Genomic DNA, 20,982 nt, shown 5'->3' on the forward strand with positions numbered 1-20,982 from the left:
CATAGCTGCTTCAGTGTGGCCCTGGAGGCAGGCGCCACACACACACACACACACACCCTCAGCACTGCTGTCAGATGTGCAGAGAGGAGAGAGACGGGCCTTTCTGAGGGCTGCTGCTCTGCTGTGGGGCCCAGCCAGTTGCTAAACAAGAGAAGAAGCCTCGTTTTTCCTCACTAATGGTACCTGCCCTGGGCTCGACATGCACGTGTGTTTTCTGCCCAAGTGCACAGACAAGAAGAAAAATAGTAGTTGCCGAGACTCAAAAGCAAAGGCGGAACAAAGACCACGTCTACAGCGGCGAGAGGGAGATCTGAGGCCAGGGCTCAGCTGACTCCATCGCTCGGAGCAGAGAAGCGGTGCTGGCTGTGGAGACAGCCCGACCGCCTCGCACCCAGCCCTGCAGACTCACTTCAGGCCGCGCTGTCCTCACCACCGGGACGTGACCCCTGACACCGGGAGGTCACGTTGCCTCTGCAGCCGCAGGGCCGGGCAGGAGCCCCGCGGCCGGAGGAGCAGCGCCGGGGGCCCTGGCCCCGCACCGCCAGGCCCCGCTCACCTGTTGAAGAGGTTGTTGCGGCGAACCATCCGCAGGAAGCCGGTGGGGTCCGTCACCGAGTTGAGCTTGTTGTTCATCTCTTCGAACTGCTGGTCCATGAGGTCCCCCGCCTCACTCTCGGTCTCGCTGCTGGCACAGGCCCTGCGGGCAGAGCAGAGAAAGCCCGTCAGGGGGGACGCCCTGAGCCCCAAGTCTACGACGGGCCCGGTGCCACCCCCCAGGGCCCCACCCAGCAGGTCCCCGGTGCGGAGTGTCCCTGAGGCCCGGTCACTGCGCCTCCTGGGCCTCCAGCTCCTTCCCTCCCGTCCGCTGCTCCCCGAGGTGCTCCGGGTGCTCTGGCTGTCAGCCCCCCCGGGCCAGGAGCTCCCACAGGCAGTGCCGTGCGGAGCCAGCACTGCCCTCCCTGGGTCAGGTGTGCGCCAGACACAGTGGGTGACTGTCTGCAAAGGAGCCGCCACCCGCCTTGTCTGCGGGAGCTGGCGGGTCCTCTTCCGAGAGGAAGCTCAGGGGAATGGCCAGCACCCACTCCGGCCCACTCCGGCCCACTCCAGCCCGCAGGAGTAGCTGAGCACCGGCCAGGCTCCGGCACCGCGCTGGGCCCAGGGGGACAGCCGAAAGGGCACTGCCCAGGCGCAGAGCCAGACTGCACCCAGGGCTGCTATGAGCCAAGGTGTGGACATGAGACCGTCTGACCGTGTGGGGACTATCAGAGGCAAGAGGATGGCCTAGTAGAGCGGGAGCAGAGGGTAAGGGTGGGAGAGAGACCATGGTAGAGGGACGGCCTTGAACTTGGAAGGTGTTGAGAGCTGTCAGCCTGGCTCAGGGCTGCTCTTCGGGAAACAGTCAACTGGACCCGAGAGGAGAGCGCCACTCACACGGACGGGGAGGAGACCGGCTGTTACAGCACCTGCGCAGAAGCAGCCCGAAGCCCCAGGCCAAGCCCAACGAAGCCTAATTGGCCCCTCACACCTGCTAGAGCCCCTTTCTCGGGAGTTAGCATAGTTAATACATTAATGAGCTTGGGCCGCACTCAGCATGCCAGGTGAGGCGAGTTTCCCATATGCCCCGGCTCTGAGGTCTGGATGTGGCTCCCTCTCTCCCAAGCTCCCATCTCCCAGCCCAGCTCTAACCCACCTTCCTGACTTCTCTCGTCACCCCCAATGGCCCGATAGTGTGACTTAGGAGTCGGGGGAAGGCTGAGAGTGGAAAAGCGGGGACTGACAGGAGAAATATTACCCCCAAAAGAACTGAGTTGCCTGGGAAGCTCAGTGAAGGGAGAGTAAAGGACAGCTGGCAGTTAAGACATGGCAGATAGGCACCTGGTGGCAAACAGAGGAACTGAAAGAAGTTACTTTAAGCCTCTAAGCGCGTGGTAAGCTGACGGTCAGCATAGAAACTTAATACAAAATTAGGAGAATGAACTGCCACTGACCTCCTCTGAAAGAATTGCTAAAGGACGGTATTCAGAAGGAAAATGATAGCAACGAAGCTTCAACATACAGCTAGCCAACACAGGCAGGCCCCGGGGGGGAGACATGGACACACTGAGACTTCAGCGCTGCTTTCTCAGTGTCAACAGAACATGGAGATAGAAAATAGCAAAATACAGAACTGAACAAACCATCAACCACCGGATACAATGGCACTTAGAGCGCACTCCCCGAGGACCAGCAGAATACTGCCAGGACAGCCGCTCCTGAGTCACAAGCACACCTCGCAAATTTAAAGTGATTGAAATCATGGAATTAGGTTTGAAAGTAAAAAGGGAAAAACGACAGGAAAATCTCCAAACACTTGGAAACTAAATAAAATAATACACTTTTAAATAAACAGCAAAGGAAAAGCCTCAAGGGACATTAGAAAAATAATCGGAACTAAAGAAAACGGAAAAGACAATACAAAATGTGCGGGATGTAGATAAAGCCTTAGAGATCATCGATCGTGTAAAATACATTAGGAAAGAAGACACTGGAAATATTGGGGGGGGGGGGCTTCTGTAAAGTATGTGATTGGTTAACCACTATACTGTGTAACTAAAACTAATACAAAATAAGATTGGACGTAAACTATAATTAAAAATTTTAATATAATAAAAGAAAGATGATATAAATAATGTAAGCTTCTACTTGAAGAAATTAGGGGAAAAAAAGCAAAATAAACCAAAGCAAGGCAGAGGAAATAAAATAATAGAGCAGCAATAAAAAAAATTTAAAGAAAGCAAAACTGTATCTTTAAAAAAGAAAATCAATGAAACAAAAAGTTCGTTATCTGAAAAAAATTTAATAAAATTTATAAGCTTCTAGCCAGGCAGACCAAGAATAAGAGAAGGCAAAACTATCAATATCAGGAATGACCCCATAAAAATTCAGAGGATAATAAAGGAAGACCACAAACAACTCTGCAAATATTGATTCAGCACCTTAGATAAAATGGAACAATTACTAACCGCAAACCACTAACACACTTCCAAAATGAAATAGATAACGTGAGTAGTCCTATAGCTACTAAAGAACTGCATTCATAGTTGAAAACCATCCAAAGTAAACTCTTAGTCCAGATGGTTTCAATGGCAAAGTCTACCTAGCATTTATAAAATAACTGATACTGATTCCACTTTCTCTTCCAGGTACTGGAAGAAAGGACACCTTTCAACTCATTTAGGGGGCCTATTTCACCTTGATACCAAAAGCAGACAAAGATAATGTGTGTGTGTGTGGGGGGGTGAACCCTACAGACAAAGTGAAGTATTACCAGAATTCAGCAACATATACAAAGAATTATATAGCAAAATTAACTGGGATAATATTCCAGAAATGTAAAGCTTGGTCAACATTTTTTTAAAAATCAATAAATGTAATCCACCACATTAAGACTAAAGAAAAAGATACCTGTTTATATCAATTGATGCAGAAAAGCACTTGACAAAATCCAACACCGAGTCATGATAAAAGCCTGCAGGCGAGGAACGCGAGAACTCCAGCCCGTTACAGAGCAGCTGAAGCAAGTGTCCGGCTCCCCTCAAGCCGACGGGGAGCGGCCAGGAAAGCCCTCAGCTCCCACCGCTCACAGAGCACGTCCACATGGACACTGGAGGTCTCAGCCCTCTCCGTGCAAAAAGGCGAGAGAAGGCAGTTCAAGGCACACAGCTGCTCACGGAGACATGACTGAGCCGAGAAATACACAAAGCGACCGCTCGAACCATTGAGTAAGTTTCATAAAGTTGCAGGATACAAGATCAACACACACAAAAAGTCAGTAGTATTTATATAAACTAGTAACAAACAACTGCAAACTGAAATTTTAAAAGTGATCCCATTTATAGTAGCTCCCAAAATAAAATACATAAGTATAAACTGAACAAAACATGTACAAGATCTGTATGCTGAAAACTGCAAAAGGCTGGCGAAAGTAAATAAAACCTACACATAGGGAGAGATACACCACGATCGTAGACTTTTGTTGTTGTTGGGCCTCACCTGAGGATATTTTTAAGGATATATTTTTATTGACTGCAGAGAGGAAGGGAGAGGGAGAGAGTTAGAAACATCAGTGATGAGAGAGAATCACTGATCAGTGGCCTCCTGCACACCACCTACTGGGGATCGAGCCCACAACCTGGGCATGTGCTCTGACCGGGAACAGAACTGGTTCATAGGTCGACGCTCAACCACTGACCCACATGGGCCAGCCCCGAGGACATTTTTTCCTTTGATTTTTAGAGAGAGTAGAAGGGAGCAGGGGAGAGGGAGAGAGAAACATTGATGTGAGAGGAATACATCGATTGGTTGCCTCCCACATATGCCCCAGACTAGGGCCAGGGACTGAATTTGCAACCTAGGCATGTGTCCTTAACTGGAATCGAACCCGGGACCCTTTGGTGCGCACACAGGCTAATGCTCTGAATACTGAGCAGCAGTGGCCAGGGCATGATTATGGACTTAAAGTCTCAACAAAGACAGCAGTTTTTCCCAAACTGACATATCAGTTTAACATGATTCCAATAAACATCTCAAGAATCCTGTGTAGCTATAGAGAAGCTAAATCTAAAATTTATATGAAAAGCAAATAAATGAGGCCAGGTAACACAATTTAGAATAAAGTTGGAGGAATAACACCGCCAGGTTTTAAGACTTACTACACAACTACAGAAACAAAACCCATGTGGTTTAATAAAAGTATAGACATTTAGGTCAATAGAACAAAGCAGAGTACAAAAATAGACCCATTTGAAAATGGCCAATTAATTTCTGACAAAGGTGCAAAGACAATTTAATAAAGGATGGTATTTTCAATAAATAGTTTAGGAACAACAACATGTCCATATGCAAATAGATAAATAAATAAATAAATAAATAACCACCCACCAATTAACCTTGTAAAATGCACCACAGACTTAACCTCACACCTCGTAATTAACTCAAAATGAATCACAGATCCAGATCGGAAAGCGGAACACTGGAACACTTTCAGAAGGAAACACAGGAGAAACTTTCTGACCTGCGGTGGGCTTTTCTTAGACATCACACAGAAGCTTCATTCATAAGGAAATAACTGATAAAACTAACATAGAAAGTAAACACGTTTGCTCTGTGAGGGACACTGTTAAGAGAAGAAAAAAACAAGCTACAGACTGAGAACACTTGCCAACTACATAGCTGTGAAGGACTCATTATGCACAACATATGAAGCACTTTCACACTCAACATATACAACTCAATTTAAAAAGCGAGCATACGCCTTGAACAACCACTTCTCCATATAGAATATAGGATGGCAGACAAGCACATGGAAAAAAATCTTCATTGACATTAACCTTTAGTGAAATGCAAATTAAAACGTGACAAGATACCACACTATATATATATATATATATATATATATATATATATATATATATATACACACACACACCCCACACTATCTATTTGAATGGGTCCAATTTTAAAATGCTGATAATATCAGGTGCTGATGAGACAGATCAACCGGAACTGTCAGCTAGTGGTAGAGATGCAAAAAGGAATAGTTATTCTGGAAACTACTTGGCGGTTTCTTCTAAAATAACATATATACACACCACACGACCCAGCAATTGCATTCCCGAGTAAATGAGTTTATTTACCCATTTTCCCTAAATAAATGAAAACATGAAGTCTGTACAAGCGGGCCTAAGAGCAGGATGGCAGCCGGGTCCTGAGGAGGAGCTGAGATGAAGGGCAGAGATGAAGGCTGAGAGGAGGCTGGAGAGGCCAGGCGGGCAGCCGCTTCCCACGGTGCCCACCTGCCCGGCTGGCACCGCTCCTGAGGGCGGGAGGAGCCAGCCCCTGCCTGCTCCGGGGAGTATAAATCATGCCATCACCGTGCAGGCTCCAAAATGCTGCTCACAGGCAGCTCTCCCCGGGGAGATGGAAACGGCCCATGAATCAAGCGCCCGGAGCCGTGCCAGAGCTCATCTCGTTCTCGGGGACGGGGCTTGGCAAGAGGCTCCGGAGAGGGTTCATTCGCAAGCCCGGCCCCTGCTCTCCCCGCGCACTCTCCGTCATCCCTCTGACAGGCCGGCGGGGCTCCACCGGCCCACCGTTATTTATGTCTCCGCATCCCCTGCGACCTCACTCCTTCCTCGTCCATCCTCCGTCCCCGCCTCGGCTTCTTCTCACTGGTGACCAGTCAGTGGCCAAAGACCGACCACGCTGCCCCCGGTGCCCGGCAGCACTCAGGCTTGTGGGCCCGCAGGAGCCAGCAGGTAGGAAGAGTGTGAGCGGCGCACGGGAGAAAAACGTGCTAGGATCACCCACGAGAGCCACGTGACGGCTATTCTCCCCAGAAAACCCTTCTCGGGCGGCCCCCTCAGATCATACTGCAGCCTTCACAAGCCGAGGGAACGCGGTGCAGCAAGCTCAGACTCCCAAGTCTATCCTCCGGTTCGGATCCACCCAGTAGTGTGGGGCCTCCAGCATTCATTGTCCACACTGTCCACGGGGTATCAGTTTCTTATCACAAAATCAAATTCATTGCCATTCATGTGTCTCTCTGGGAATGCTTATCCTATATAATAAAAGCCTAATATGCTAAGTGTCCGACTGTTCGTTTGACCGTTTGACCAGTTGCTATGATGCACACTGACCATCGGGGGCAGGCGCTCCCACCAGTAGGTTAGCTTGCTGCTGGGGTCTGTCAGATGGGGATTGGGCAAGATGAGCAGGACATGCCCTGGAGCTCTCCCTCGGTCCCTCCACAGCCGGCCAGCCTCCTGCAGTCCCTCCCTGGCCAGCCCCGATCGGCCCGATTGGGACTAGGCGAGGTGGCCGGACATACCCTGCGTGAATCCATGCTGGGTCGTGTGGTGTGTATAAATGTTATTTTAGAAGAAACTGCCAAGTAGTTTCCAGAATAACTATTCCTTTTTGCATCTCTACCACTAGTTGACAGTTTCGGTTTATCTATCTCATCAGCACCTGATATTATCAGCATTTCGATGAAACTAGATTTAATTCCTTCCTCCTGTATATCCCTCTAGAAATTGCTTTTCTCAGTAATCAATACTATTACCTACGAGTTATTATTTATAGAACAAACCTTCTATTGCTCTGAAGACAAATGGTTATATTTACCTGTCAGGAATCTACACACACACACACACACACACACACACAGCTCTGATCTGTGCTATGGTTGTTAAACTGATCATAAAAGCCCTTTTCGGAAATGCTTTAGATGATCATTTGGATTTACTGCTGTGCACTTTAACGCAGAGCATTTTGTGCATCCGCTGCTCATCTCGTGGCCTGGAACGAGCGAGCCTGTACTTAAGTGTGAAGAGGAGGAAGGGGGTGTTCCCTTGCTGTCCTCCCTTCGGTAAACACAGTGATCACACAGATGGAAGGCTGTGCTTCCGCTGGCTCACCAGTCTGTGCGCGTGAAGACAGAAGGACTTCACCCATCGGAAGACCCCTTACTTGGTCTCTTATTTTTGAAATCTTTGCTGAGAAGCTGTTGGCAATGGAGTGCTCCCCTAATAATATGATTCTGGAACCTTCTCTACCACCAGTTTGGCTGTCACTTCCACAAAGCCCACTTAGACCCATATGGGCACGTGCGTTATTGTGGGAAGAGCCAGAGCCCGCCTTCGGGGACACAGGTTTGAACCCCGGGGGACCATTGCCTGTGTCACGGGGCAATCAGCACCCCTCTTTGTATGAAAATAGGGATAATCATAGGATGGATGAAATGATGGAAGGATACACCTAGGGGAACCTGGGAGGCACTCAATGGACACTCCTTTTCCAATTCTATGCATACATGTGTGCTATATGAGAATGAGATACAGGCACCCAGGCACATCCAGGAGAGAAAGTCCCCCCAAATGCACAGAACTGCTCTGAGCACCAAATGAGAACACAGAATTCCTTTGTAAAGAGCAGACTGTGGCGATGACAGTTATTGTTGTGTTGTTAATACACGTGAGAGACTTTTTAGCCAAACTGACATTCAGCAGCAGCGGCTGCTTTCCTTGGTGGAAACGCCAAACACTAGGAAAAGACAGTATGGTGACAATCTTGTTTTCCGTCGTTTACCTCTACAAGTAAAACATAAATGTAAATATTTTAAATGTGAAGCTACTGTGTCCTCCCACCCGGTGAGCACGCTCCCAGCGTGTGGCCAGAGTAGCTGTGGATAGTTCTACGTGGGGATGTGTGTGTGCTTATACATGTGCGCATAGGAACACGGGTCGACGTGAGCCCTTAACGGCGGTGCCAGCACCATGGACATCAGCCATCAAAGGGACAGGCACCTTCCTCAGCTCCCCTCATGCAGCTGAGCACAGGAAGTGGCTGTAAGAACCTGTCCCGGGACTCTGCACCCCCAGCTAGGTCAGGGGTCAAACAGGGCCCAGAGAGGAGTGAGGAGACAGTGAAGAGTTCTCGGGAGGTAGCTGCCCCGATACAGTGCACCCCCACTGCACCTTTGGGAAGGAGTGAAGGGCACTCCCCCGCCTCAGCCTGGTGGGAGGTGTCTTCAGGGGGCTCATTCAGCCCAGGAGGGGAGCTGACAGCCCACACATGGGCCCCCCACAAGCCACAGCTGCAAAGCATCCCATCCAGAGGGACAGGGTGCGGGCAGCAGAGGACGCTCATGGTCAAGGTGCATGGAGCAGCTATAGGGTTAAGCCTGGAACTGACCTATTGGCAAAGCCACAAACAAGTCCCAGCTTGGAGGGCACAGCCCTCTTTGCATAATTAAGCTTGACCCAGATCCTTCCTGGGTCGCTAATGGGCTGTGGGAGGGGCAGCAAGAGCTGCCAAAACAAGTGAAACTCACAAGAACACTGTAACTATGGTGACCACTACCTTGTTTACCTCTGGCTATAAAATAAAGGCTCAGCTTGCCATCTGGATCTTTCTCTGTGGCCTTAGCCAGGCACAGGAGATCCACCCAAACCCAGCTTATTCTCTTTGTCTTTTCTTCATCCTTCTCTGCCCCTCTCTCAGGCTCACCAAACCCTTGGCAGAGCTGGCTCCAAGGAAGACGCTCTGTGGCCTCTCAGAGGGGCACTGAGACAAGTGGAGGTGGGGATGACAGAGTAGGGATTTGGGGAGAAGAAACAGATACTGCAAAAGGATAGAGGTGACACTAAAATAAAATACATACACATTGTCAGCCTGATCTCCCTAAGACCAGCTCCCTGGTTAGGCGTTCCCTGCATGGGTGCCGCAGACGCTGTCCAGAAGACAGAGGACAAACGCGCGGTGCTCAGGCCCCCGCCACCTGGCTCCAGTCCATTGGTCTTATCTCCTATCTCTGCCCAGACGGCCTGCTCCACCAAACCCGGCACTCCCCAGTTCACGGACACGCCTGCCACCCGTCAGCTTGCTCTGGCCATGCCCTTGACTCGAACGCCCCCTTTGCATCAACCCCACCCGCCTCAGCATGTGGGAATGCTGCCTCTCCCGCAAATCCAGCTCAGATGTCTTCTCCTGAGAATGCCCCCCGACCCTCTGTCCAAATGGAGCTCCAGGGAGGCGACTCCCAGGCTTCAGCCATAGAGGCTTGCAGCTGAGCCCCTCACTGGGTGGACAGGTGTGGAGGTGGGGCCCTCTCTCACCTCGCTGGTCCTTACAAGGCCTAGCTAGCGCGGGCAGAGCTCAGTGCTGGCTGAGCGGCTGCAGGACTAGCGGGGGGGAGGGGGGGGCCTCTGTGGGATCACCCAGCACCCGGGAGGCCTGCCCCACACCAGCTCAGCACCCCCAATGCTGCACACAGTCCACCACCCAGGCTGGCCTCGGGCCCTCCCAGGAGAGCTAAGCCGTCCTTGGAAAAGCAAGCGTACGCGCAGCAAGCAGGGCCTGCACAGAACGGAGAGCGCTCTGCTTCCTTCCTAGAGCCGTGCAGCTTTTCCCGCGGGGCGGCCAGAGGAAGGGAGGATGTTAACGGATGTTTTGAAAGCAGGGCTGGGCCTTTAGGGCCGATTTCGGGAGCACTGGAGGATGCTGCACCCCTCGGAGCCTGGTCCCAAATCCACGGCACTTTCTAGACCTGGCTGTTCCTCTCCCCATCCTGGCTGGGGACCGTGTAAGGGCTCACGGACGCCCTGCTTCACTTCCCATGGGCGGTGGTGTGTGCATGTCTGCAGAGGGTGGAGTGGTGAGTGCTACATTTGTGAGGGTGGAATGTCTACAAGAGGAGAGTGTGTACACTGAGTGGCCAGGTTATTATGATCTCTGAATGCATAATAATCTGACCACTCAGTGTGTGTGGGAGGGAGGGGGCGGTGTATGAATTTGTGCATGGGTGGGGTCCGGCCAGCCTGGCCAGGGGGAGGGGACATGGGCGGTTGGCTGGCCTGCCTGCTGGTCAAACTCCTGGTCAAGGGAACAATTTGCATATTAGCCTTTTATTATGTAGGATATACACTGAGTAGCCAGATTATTGTGAGTTCAGAGATCATCACAATATGGCCACTCAGTGTATAGTGTGCATATTATGTGCGGGGATGTCTTGTGAGGGGTATGTGATTTGGGGGGGGGGGGGGGGGCGGTGGTGAGGGGAACTGAGGGTGTGCGTGAGTAGCCCTGAGCCCTTCTGCATCTGAACTAAGTCCCCTTTCTATCCTTAGGGCCCCCCACTTTCTAAGCCAAAGGCGATGGGGGTGACACACATTAGTAACCACCGAAGCCAATAGCTGAGTGCCAGGGCCCCTCTGGCGTCAGTCCTGGCAGCACGGCGAGGCGGCAGGTGTCAGCCTCCCGTGAGAGATGTTTAGGGGGGACCCAGGGGAGTTCAGGTACCTGTCCAAGGCCTCCCCGGTGCTGAGCAGCAGGGGGGGCCGGGGAGCCAGTGGGCTTGAACTCAGGCCACTATCCCAGCCTCCGAGGGCTCCGAAGCTGCCTGATGCGGGGACACATCTCCTGAAGGAACCCGGGACTGAGAAACCCACGTCCACGAAAGTGGTTTTATGCACAACCTCCGCCCTCTTACGCTGTGTGCGCCTTTTCACTGCGCCTGACTCTGTGTAAGACAGTCGTCACAGATCTGCATGCGGTCCATTTCCCTGTTCGCTCAGAGCCCAGGAAGGGCCTGGGAGGAGCATGTGCATGCACACTGTGCACATGAGACCACGTAGGAGCATTCCCGCGGCGGGAGGAGCAGCGTGGAGCGCGGGCAGGTATTTTACTCGCTGTTAAAGGTGACCTGCCCGAGTCAGCCTTTAAAGAATTCTGTTTGCTGCCACTGCATGAACACACGTTGTATTAGGAAGCCAAATGGCCCCTTTAACAAGGGAAAAAGCAGTGAGGGTTTAGGATAATGAGAATATTAGAGCAAAGCTCCTGCCCACTGCGTCTGCCATAATGGGAGTCCTGCAGCCGCCCTCCTCGGGCCCCTGGGCAAGTGCGCTCAGAGCTGCTCTAAACGCCACCGGCGCTAACATGTCATCAGGAAAAGGCGTGTTCGAATGCCACGGGAGCCCCTAATGAGGACGCCGGAGGGGCTGTGTGGTTATAATCCTCTAAATCTAGGCATGCTACACACAGCTGACGTTCCTATGCAAATAACCTCACCCAGAACCACCAAGCACGTGTCTCTGGCATGGCTAATGAGACCACTTATAAGCAGGAAAGTCAAGGAGTGGCTAGATGCCAGGGAAAGGCTGTGGGGAGGGGAGCTCTTTATCATGGGGGTGCAGTCGCTAAAAGGTGGGGTGACTTCTAAAATCACCCCCACGCCTTCCATCTTTTGTAAGACGGTGAAGTGAAAATGGGAAACAAGAGTCAAGAGGGAATGTGAATCCGAAGCCTCTGAGAGAAATTGTGGAAAGTCTCCTGTGAATCATCATCATTTGTTACTGTTCACGCCGAGTCTTTGTTCCCAGAGAAGGCACCAGAAACACTGGCTTCCTGAACCGAGTCAGAGTACGACAGGGTTTCCCTTTGTTAATACTGAAGCGTCTGCCTCTGGGGAGAACCTGTTTACGACCCCCTCTCTCTAACGCATATTTCCGTCTCTCTCTAACTGGGTTTTCTAAAAGGATCCATGTCCCCTTTTCTGTCCCAGATGCTGACGACACGGCCCGTACAAAAGCCCCCGGCCGGTGGGGTTCTCGTCTTTTCCTGCCACGTTAACCCGCAGGGGGCTGCGCAGCTCGAGATTTTGAAAAGCTGTTGTCAAGTCATGAAAGCCCCCAAATGTAACTTAAATGGCTACTAGCTGGCGGGGAAAGCCCCCTGAATTCTACTCCTCCATTTAAATAACAGCAATAGAGGAGACAACAATAACAGTAAACCCCATGCCTCCGAAGCCTTGATTATAGGCTATCACCCACAGGCCACGCAGTCCAGCTCGTTCACACAGGGCCCGGGGGCCAGGGCACAGCTGCGGGCTGGTGGGCACGCGTGATTCTGCAGCCGGCCGGCAGGGGTCGCCCACGTCACAGCAGCTAAACCGCAGCTTCCATGACATCGTGGGTAATTCCTTTAAACAATCCACAATCCGCGGCAGAGACAAAAGAGCCAAGGGGGTTCTTTGCTCTATTAAAAGGCCCGGAACATATGTATTCGCCAAATGGAAAGGTGCGGGATTAATTGAAAAAGAGATGGAGTCTGTATGCCTCAGCTCCCTTGGGGGTTTTATAATTAATAAATATTTGTAAAGCCTTTGATAAGTATAAAGTACCATATACGTGCGAAACAAGTCAAGCTTTCACAGCATCAGAATGTACTTGCAACACATCAGAATGTACTTGCAACAGATCAAGAGACATGAAGATTAAGAATCAGAGACATGGTGATCGCGCCGGACAGCAATCCTTTTCCAGGCGCCAGGTATCTCCCTCTACTGCTGCTTTCCTCACAACGACCCATCAGTAGATACTGTTGTTATTCCCACTACGTAGGTTTTTGTTAAAAGCCCCTAGAACTCTCAGATGCCGCCGCTTGCCCCAGGAAGCCCAGCGGTGAGAAGAAGAGCCCTCAATTAAACTGGTTTCCATCCAACTCTCCCCAACTCCCAAGCTGAGGCTCTCTCTACAGCCCCCTGCAGAGCCAGCAAAACAAAATGCAGGAATGCTTTGTGCCAGGATCCCCTCAAGGAAATGCTGCCACAGGAAAAAAACCACCCGCCATTTCCAAGAATAATGAATGAAGCACAAATTGTATAAGTAATACCAAAAAAAGAAAAAGAAAAAAGAAAAAATGAGTTGACTATGGGGCTTCTAAAATAATGTCTCAAGTGCTTTTATTTCCTTATGTATATTTAATACTCCATAAAATGTCTACAGATATGAAAATTATAGTAAATACGTTCTGCAGTCTTAATTGCTCAACGATGGCAAAGTAACTAAACCAGAGGTGGCAGGTTGCCCTGTGGCTTTATTCATCTCTTTCCAGAGAGCAGCAGAACCATAAAGTCTTCGCCGGCACAACAGGTTTCTATGGTTACGCGGGAGGTAAATATATTATGTGTCCTGCGTGATGTGAAGGGACCAGCCAGGCGCCGGGTGTGCGGCAGACCCCGGAGGGAGAGCACTCATGTCGATGGCACTCCACAGCCGCTAAATATTTGTTTCTCGGCCTGCAGCGGGGTGGGAGCGGGAAGCAGAGCTGCTGGTGCTGCAGAGGCGTCTGCGTGGCTGGTGAGTGTGTCGGCGTGTTGGTCACAAAGAGACGCACAGGATGAAATGGCTTCTGCTGCTGCAGCCTGGAGAGCAGGCCTCCGTGAGCCGTCACCCCCTGGACCAGCGTGGCCCGGCTCCCCCACTGGGCATCTGCACGGAGCCCCGTGGACCCAAATCCCGCTGCTGGTGGCCTTTCTTATTTTAACCTTAAAGGAGCCTGACTTCATCACTGCTGAGAAATCAGAGGGGAAGCAGTCTCCGGTCAGGGGAGGGTGGGTGGGGAAAGGCCGCCTCTGAATCCAGGATTTTACGGGCGTCACGAGAAGTGCCATGTTGCAATAATCTGCCTCGTGAAGACTCGGGATAGAATATTGGAAAACCCAAATTCAAAGAGCAAGGGTAATAACAAGTTAGGGTTATGCATAAATCTCCTTTTATCGCCTGCATGGCAAAGCGATGTTAAATGGAGAAACGCTGTTACTCATTAAATGGATCTCTAAAACCCTGAACTCCAGTCTCTCCCGGTGAACTCGGGAGTTTCACAGATTGCCTGCCTCGACTACACATGTTCCAGGGCCCTGATGCCCAAACAAGTCCTCACCGGGGCAGCTGCGTCTCTTCTTTCCTCTGTAATGGTTAGGGAGAAAGGAGGGACAGGCTGAGAAATCCGAGGAAAGAACAAAGCAAGCTCTTCTGGGGACACAGATTTTACCCGGAGAGGGGGCTCAGCAATGTCACTGGGAGCAAAAGCAGTGCTTTCCTTGTTTTGAAGGTTTTTAGAATACATTAAACTGCTCTCCTTTTAAACATAAATGCATTCTGATGCCTGTCATCCAGACCCCGGGAGCATTCACCAGTCACAGGGACCTGGGCAGGAGGAGGGGCGCGTGTGCTGGGTGCCTGGCCCGCGCGGAGAGAAAGCGCGGCGCTGGGCTCCTCAGCTGTCCCAAGGTTGGGATGAGGTGCAGGAGGGATGGAGAGGGAACGGAGAGCTGGACCAAAGTAAGGCTCTGAGACCCCAGGGCGGGGCAGGCCCACCGCAGCAGAACCCCCGCCTGAACGAGGCCTCCTCACTCACCGGCAGTTTGGAATTACTGAAGACGTGGAGATACAGCCGGAGGCGGGGCCAAGGGTCCCTCCTGGGTTTGAGGCCATCTCAGCTGCTGCTATCTGCCCCACACACATCGCAACACCAACATTTCCGGCTGAAACATGGGATTCTGAATGTGTCATTTGGATTTCATTTTAAATATAAGAGGATTTGAGCCTGCCATTGGCCCAGATAAAAGGAACAGGAGGTGAGGACCACATCAAGGATGAGATAAGGGTGTTGCAAAGGACAGAGCAGAGAGTGGATGGTGATGGCTTCCAACTCATCCGCTCATCACGTGTCCTCCTCTTTGTCATATGATAATCCTGATGTGCAGCCAGCGCCCCGCTGTGGGCTCCCCTTGAGGACGTGTCTGTGCCATCTCCGACCCCCAGCTGTGTCACTCTATACCCTTGGAATGTCCCACCCTCTCTTTAGACAACCCACATCTCTCCCCGCCAATAAACCCCGCTTAGTACTGACCTCCTCCGGGAGGGAGGTCTCTCTGACTAATCCCAATTGGTTTTGAACAACCAGATCCTTTCATCTCACTTTTAGCATTTAAGGTTTTGATTATATAAAAGCTCCGCTCGCTTCCAGCTCTAACACGCTATCCACAGTTCCACAGAAGAGCCAGAGAGCACCCACAGCAAAGACAGGGTGTCTGCGAGTCCAATGGCTGCCGGAGCAATATCCCCAGCCCTCGGTGTGGTTTACACTATGTTTCCTTGATAACTAGTGATTTTAAGTATTTTTAATGTCTCCACTGCCATTCACGTAATTTTTTGTTCAAATCTCTCCCCATTTTCAAATTGGATTGTTTGCTATTGTATTGCCAAGTTGTAGGAGTTCTCTACTGATTATGGGTACCAGTCTTTTGTCAAATATGTATATGACTTGCAGCTTGATGATTCATTTTCTTCACAATGTCTTTTGAGGGGCATACGTTTTAAATTACAATGAAGCCTAACACGTTTTTTTCTTTTATGTTCTGCAGTCTTAATTGTTGTCTATGACCTGTCCACCCCAAGTCAGGAGGATATTCTCCTACGGTTTCCTCTAAGAGCTTTATGGTGTCAGCTATTATGTTTAAGTCTACAGTCCATCTTGAATTGATTCTTGTGTTTGGTGAGAGGTAAGAGTTGAGGTTCATTTTTTGCCCTACAGATACCTAGTTATTCCAGCAACGTTTGCTGAAGGACTTTCCTTTCCCTCACTAGATTGCTTCGGTGTCTTTGTTGAAAATTCAAATGGCCATATATGTGTGGGTCTATTTCTGGTACTCCATTCTGCTCCATTGATCTCGTCAATTCTTATGCACCACACTGTCCTGATTACTATAGCTTTAAAGTAAGTCTTGGAGTCATATAGCGTAAGTGCTCCAACTTTGTTTTTCTTTTTCAATATTGCTTTGGACATTTTAGGTCAAGTATTAGCAAACTTTTTTTTTTAGGGTCAGACAGCCATATGGTATCTGTCATATACTCAACATTACTATTGCAGCATGAACATAGCCACAGACAATATATAAATAAATGGGTGTGGCAGGGTTCCAATAAAAGTTTATTTACAAAACTGCAGCTGGTTCATGGGCCTTGGTTAGCAAGCCTCTGTCCTAGGTTCTTTGCACTTCCATATAAATGTTGGAACAGCCGAAACCGGTGTGGCTCAGTGGATAGAGCATCGGCCTGCTGACTGAAAAGTCCCAGGTTTGAATCCGGTCAAGGGCATGTACCTTGGTTGCAGGCACATACCCAGTAGGGGGCGTGCAAGAGGCAGCTGATAGATGTTTCTTTCTCATCGATGTTTCTAACTCTCTATCCCTCTCTCTTCCTCTCTGTAAAAAATCAATAAAATAGATTTTTAAAAAATAAATAAATGTTGGAACAACTTACCAAGTTGGGATTATGATTAAATATTGTGTTGAACTATCGATAATAAGTCTTCATATGTTTATATAGTAAAGTAGATTGACTGGTTTTGGGGATGTTAAACCAGCCTTGCATTCCCGGGATAAGCCCATGGGCTATGCATATATGCATCATAAATTCCCCAGGAAATCTCTCCCACCCATTCCCCAATCCCCACCTTCCCTCTGACATTCGTCAGTCTGTTCTATGCTTCTGTGTCTTTGGATCTATTTTGTTCATCAGTTTATTTTGTTCATTAGACTCCACACATGAGATCATCTCTGACTCCTCCCCCAACACACACACCACGGTCCTTTTTACCATGTCTTAGTGGAGGGAAGGCATCTGGATGAAGATACCACCCCGAGCGAAAGCAGAGGTGGGCGTGTGAACGGGCATGTGAGGAGAGGGAGAGAGGTCTGGCATGGCTGTGGGGAGGCGGAGGAGAAACGGAAGGGGGACCCATGAAGAAATGGGTCTTGGCAGCCTCCGGCAGGGGAGTGGCAGGATAGTTGTGGTTAGGAGGGCGCCTGGGCCTGCACAGAGTCTGTTGCCCTGTATCACACAGAGACCGGGGTCCAGGATTCTGGTTTGGTATTCTTCCTAAGCTCAGATGTGACAGGATATGAACGAGAAGAGGCATGATGGGCAGGGTTGGGGATGGATGTGAAGGAACTGACATGGGCTTATTACTTTTTCTGCGGATGAAGGAGGGGTGCGGTATTATTAGGATCACTTTAAATTTAGTTTGCAAGAAGACTGGAGCTGAAGGAGTGGAAAGAATGTACCAGAACGCCGTGTCTGTGGGTTTGGTGTCTTGGGAGGCTGGTGGTATCACTGACACACAAATCAGAGGGAAAAGGATGACTTCAGGCTTGGACGGAGTCTCTAACTAACCTCTCCAACTTCAGACCTCTCTGATTCTATGTTTCCAAGTGTGGTTTTATGATCATGTTATTTATGTTCTAAGGCTAAAGTGTGTGACTGCTATGCTTTCAACTCGATGGTAACATCCTGAAAGCAGGAAGCGAGCTTTTACTTCTTTAATATTCTATGGTATTTTTAACAGAGGTTGGCACTTGAATTTTTCACCTATTAATAACTGCTAATAATCAAGACCCATAGGCATTTGCTGGATCTTTAAATAAATAAAATGTGTGTGTTGTGGCGATAATAACCATTCTGGTCTGGACATCCAATCTGGGGGTGATCAGGCACAGATCTGGATTTGAATTCAAGTTCTACCACTTTTAGTTGTATAACCATTGCCAGTTTACTTAATCTCTTCATGCCTCAGTTTCCTCAACTGTAAAATGGGTCAATATTATCCACCTCACAGAGTTGTGTGGCATTAAATGGCTTCTGTAAAGCACCTAGTACAATGCCTGGGACAAAGGAGGGCTCAGAGGTTAGTTACAAGGAGATATTTTTCTCAGTATGGGTCTTAAATAGCACTGCACAGTAGTCCTTCCACTATTTTGTTCGAAGTGAGAGACAAAAGTATTTCTAAGATCAGAACAGGTTCCATTTACAGCTCAAAACATGCAATAATGGAAAATCCGCCTACAGTCAGGCTGGCACCACTGGAAGACTATGCCACACAGGGAATCAGAACATCTCTAGTCTAATTCGGCCAGATTAACTGTACGACATAAAGAAAGGCACTAACTTTCTCTTCACCTCAGTTTTCTGAACTGTAGGATGGAGATAATGCCTGCTCTTATCTATTATCTAGCTTGTAATATGGCTAAAATGAGATATAGAATAAAAATATTTTACTACTAGAAATAACAAAATTATTATTGTTAAAATAAAAATATAGCGCACGGATAGGAGATGCTTATGAGAGCTCTCAGGGCATCAGCGCATCATTTTGATTCATTATGATAGAAACGTGTGGTGTTTCCCATCGCGTCCAGCAACCGACACGGCCTCTGGCACTCCAGCCAGGCCACCCCTCGCACGGCGTCTTGGCAGCAGCCGCCAATCCCCGGTGGGCCAGCCAGACATGCTCTGACCACGGCGGGATATTCCCTTTCAGGGATTACGGACACACGTCCTCTTCCCAAAGTGGCGTGTGCAGGGGTAATTACGCTCCCCGCCAACAGGAGGTTCTCCCAGAGAAGGAAGTGAAAACCGTGGTGCCGAAGCAAGCACTGGCCCCTCTGCCGCAGCTCACACCCTGCACACTCAGCCCCAGCTCCTCCTCCGCGGACTCCGTGATTGCACCGAGGCCCCCGGCATCTTTAACTGAGCACCTGACATTCCTTCCAGACTGGTCAGCCATGATCACGTTATTGTTTTTCCTACAAGGATAGGGTCAACAAGGGTCAGGCGTGCTAACTTTGATCATTTTTCATTTATGAAAACACCCTATGAGGCCAAAGTAATTTAATAAAACACGTTTTCCTATGGTCAAAGTGAGGGCCAGCGAGCTTTGTCAGTTCTGATGCTGCTATCTTTAAAGTCAGCCGAAGTGTCATAGCCTTGTCTGCCTTTCAGAAAAAGGAGACCATTCTTTTAGCTGCTTTCTTTTTCGTCTGTTTTGACTAGCACCCTGACAAAAGCATTTTCTTTTAATTCTCAATTCAAGGGACAGCCTCAGTGTAGGCTGTCACTGAGCCGGGCCTGGCTGGGTCAGGTGGGTAAAAGAGGAGGGATTTGGTTTGGACTGTATACAACCCCAACATTTCCTGTCCCCCTGAACATTCATCCCGAATCGGTAATTTCTGCCAAAACAATCAGAGACGTTACTAGGAAATGTCCATATTTTATACTTGACTTACTCTTACGGCATTTACTGGCCCGAGTCAGAATATTAATTTTTCAGTTTTCTCTGGAACTAGGAAGAGCCTTCCCATTGCATTCCTTGTTTGAAAGCAGATGCTCAACATGACTGAACTGTGCGGCAGGTTTTTTTAAATGGTTCCTTTCCCCCTAAAATAACAGACTATTTAACTCAAGGCCTGGGAGACAACAGGACAAAATGGTCTTGAGTCCTCAGTGGACACTCTGGACCAGTGTCCTTTCTCAGATGCAAACCTCCTGCGCTGGCTGCGGGACACCACCTCCCGTGGCCACACGCCCCTCTCGTCCTGTTTCTAGGAGCGCTTGGCCAAAGCCCTCCCCGTTCCTTACATTCTGAGTGTGCTGCCCTCCCCCACCTCCCTCAGCGGCAGCTGCCCATCCCCTGCAGCCCGGCTGCACCCGCCACCTAACCTGCATGCTGCCTCGTGGCCTGGCAAGAGCCACCGGACTTCACAGCAGCACCTCCACAGGAAGTCTCTCCGGACAGCCCTCCCCGGTGCAAGAGGCCACTCTGCCCTCTGCGTGCCTCCCACTTCTCTCATAACAACTGCGAGCGGCAACTCCGTGAAGGCTTCTTATGTGCCCCACTCTATCCTACTGCTTCTCGGGCAGTATTTCATTGCTACACAAACTCTATGAGATGAACTTGCTTGTCAAAGGTCATACAGCTAGTAAGTGGCAGAGACCAGATTAGGGGTATTTGCTTATCGTTTCTCGTTAGACCGAGAGCGCCTTACGACAGGAAATCTGTTGGTTTCATCTCTGTAACCCAATACCTAGGAGAGGGGCAGGCACACAGTATGCATACTGGACAAATGTTTGCTGAACAAATAAATGCATGGATGGATGAATGTCTCAATAATTAGTTTTCTTACCAATTAGGCTGCAATATCTCTTGTAATATGAAATACTGAAAATTCCAACTGCAAGAGAATAAGAGATTTGGAAGTTTTGCGGGGGAAAGTAAAGTTGTTGTCCTCCATAAATGAATGTCAGACCTTTGTTAATCTTACACCTGTGCTTCTGAGCGTCTCTATTCATGACCCGCCCCCCAAACCTACTGGTATATGAGCTCCTCAGCGACCGGAAATGTGTCTGTTCTCTAAATTTTGGGGGTCCAGAACAGTGACTGGCATTTTGGGGATACTCAGCAAATAGCTGCTAAATAAATGAATGAGTAAAAGAGTGAACAGATAAAAGATTTCAAACTCTATTTGGACACGAGGCTAACTTACTTGGAAAAGTACTTCTAACATTGTCCACACCATATTCATTCCAAACCCTTCACAGCTGTTCTTTTAAGAGTTGTAGCACACTGTGACATCTTTATTTCTTCTTTTCTACCTTTTTCATATCCCACTTTGATTTAAGCAATTACTGATTTTTCCTGGATTCCACATGCCCAAGCTAGGTAGAAGGAGACCAGTTTATTCATGTATTTTTATATGTAGCTCACCTGAAAGCTTAGTGATACACAGAAAATAATTCCGAATGGCATTGTTGCAGCTCAAAT

General features: G+C 49.4%; 1 protein-coding gene across 3 annotated transcripts in view; it reads right to left on the minus strand.

Moving 5' to 3' along the window:
- The window catches only part of TTC28 (tetratricopeptide repeat domain 28), a 318,471-nt gene that overhangs the window by 29,694 nt on the left and 267,795 nt on the right, over positions 1–20,982 (minus strand). For all 3 annotated transcript variants that reach the window (XM_036449589.2, XM_036449588.2, XM_036449590.2), the window contains one exon: positions 557–697. In XM_036449589.2, coding sequence (XP_036305482.1) covers positions 557–697 — 141 coding nt within the window. The remainder of the gene's footprint in view (positions 1–556; positions 698–20,982) is intronic.

This window comes from Pipistrellus kuhlii, unplaced genomic scaffold, assembly GCF_014108245.1.
Source record: "Pipistrellus kuhlii isolate mPipKuh1 unplaced genomic scaffold, mPipKuh1.p scaffold_m20_p_20, whole genome shotgun sequence".
Classification (NCBI taxonomy): Eukaryota; Metazoa; Chordata; class Mammalia; order Chiroptera; family Vespertilionidae; genus Pipistrellus; species Pipistrellus kuhlii.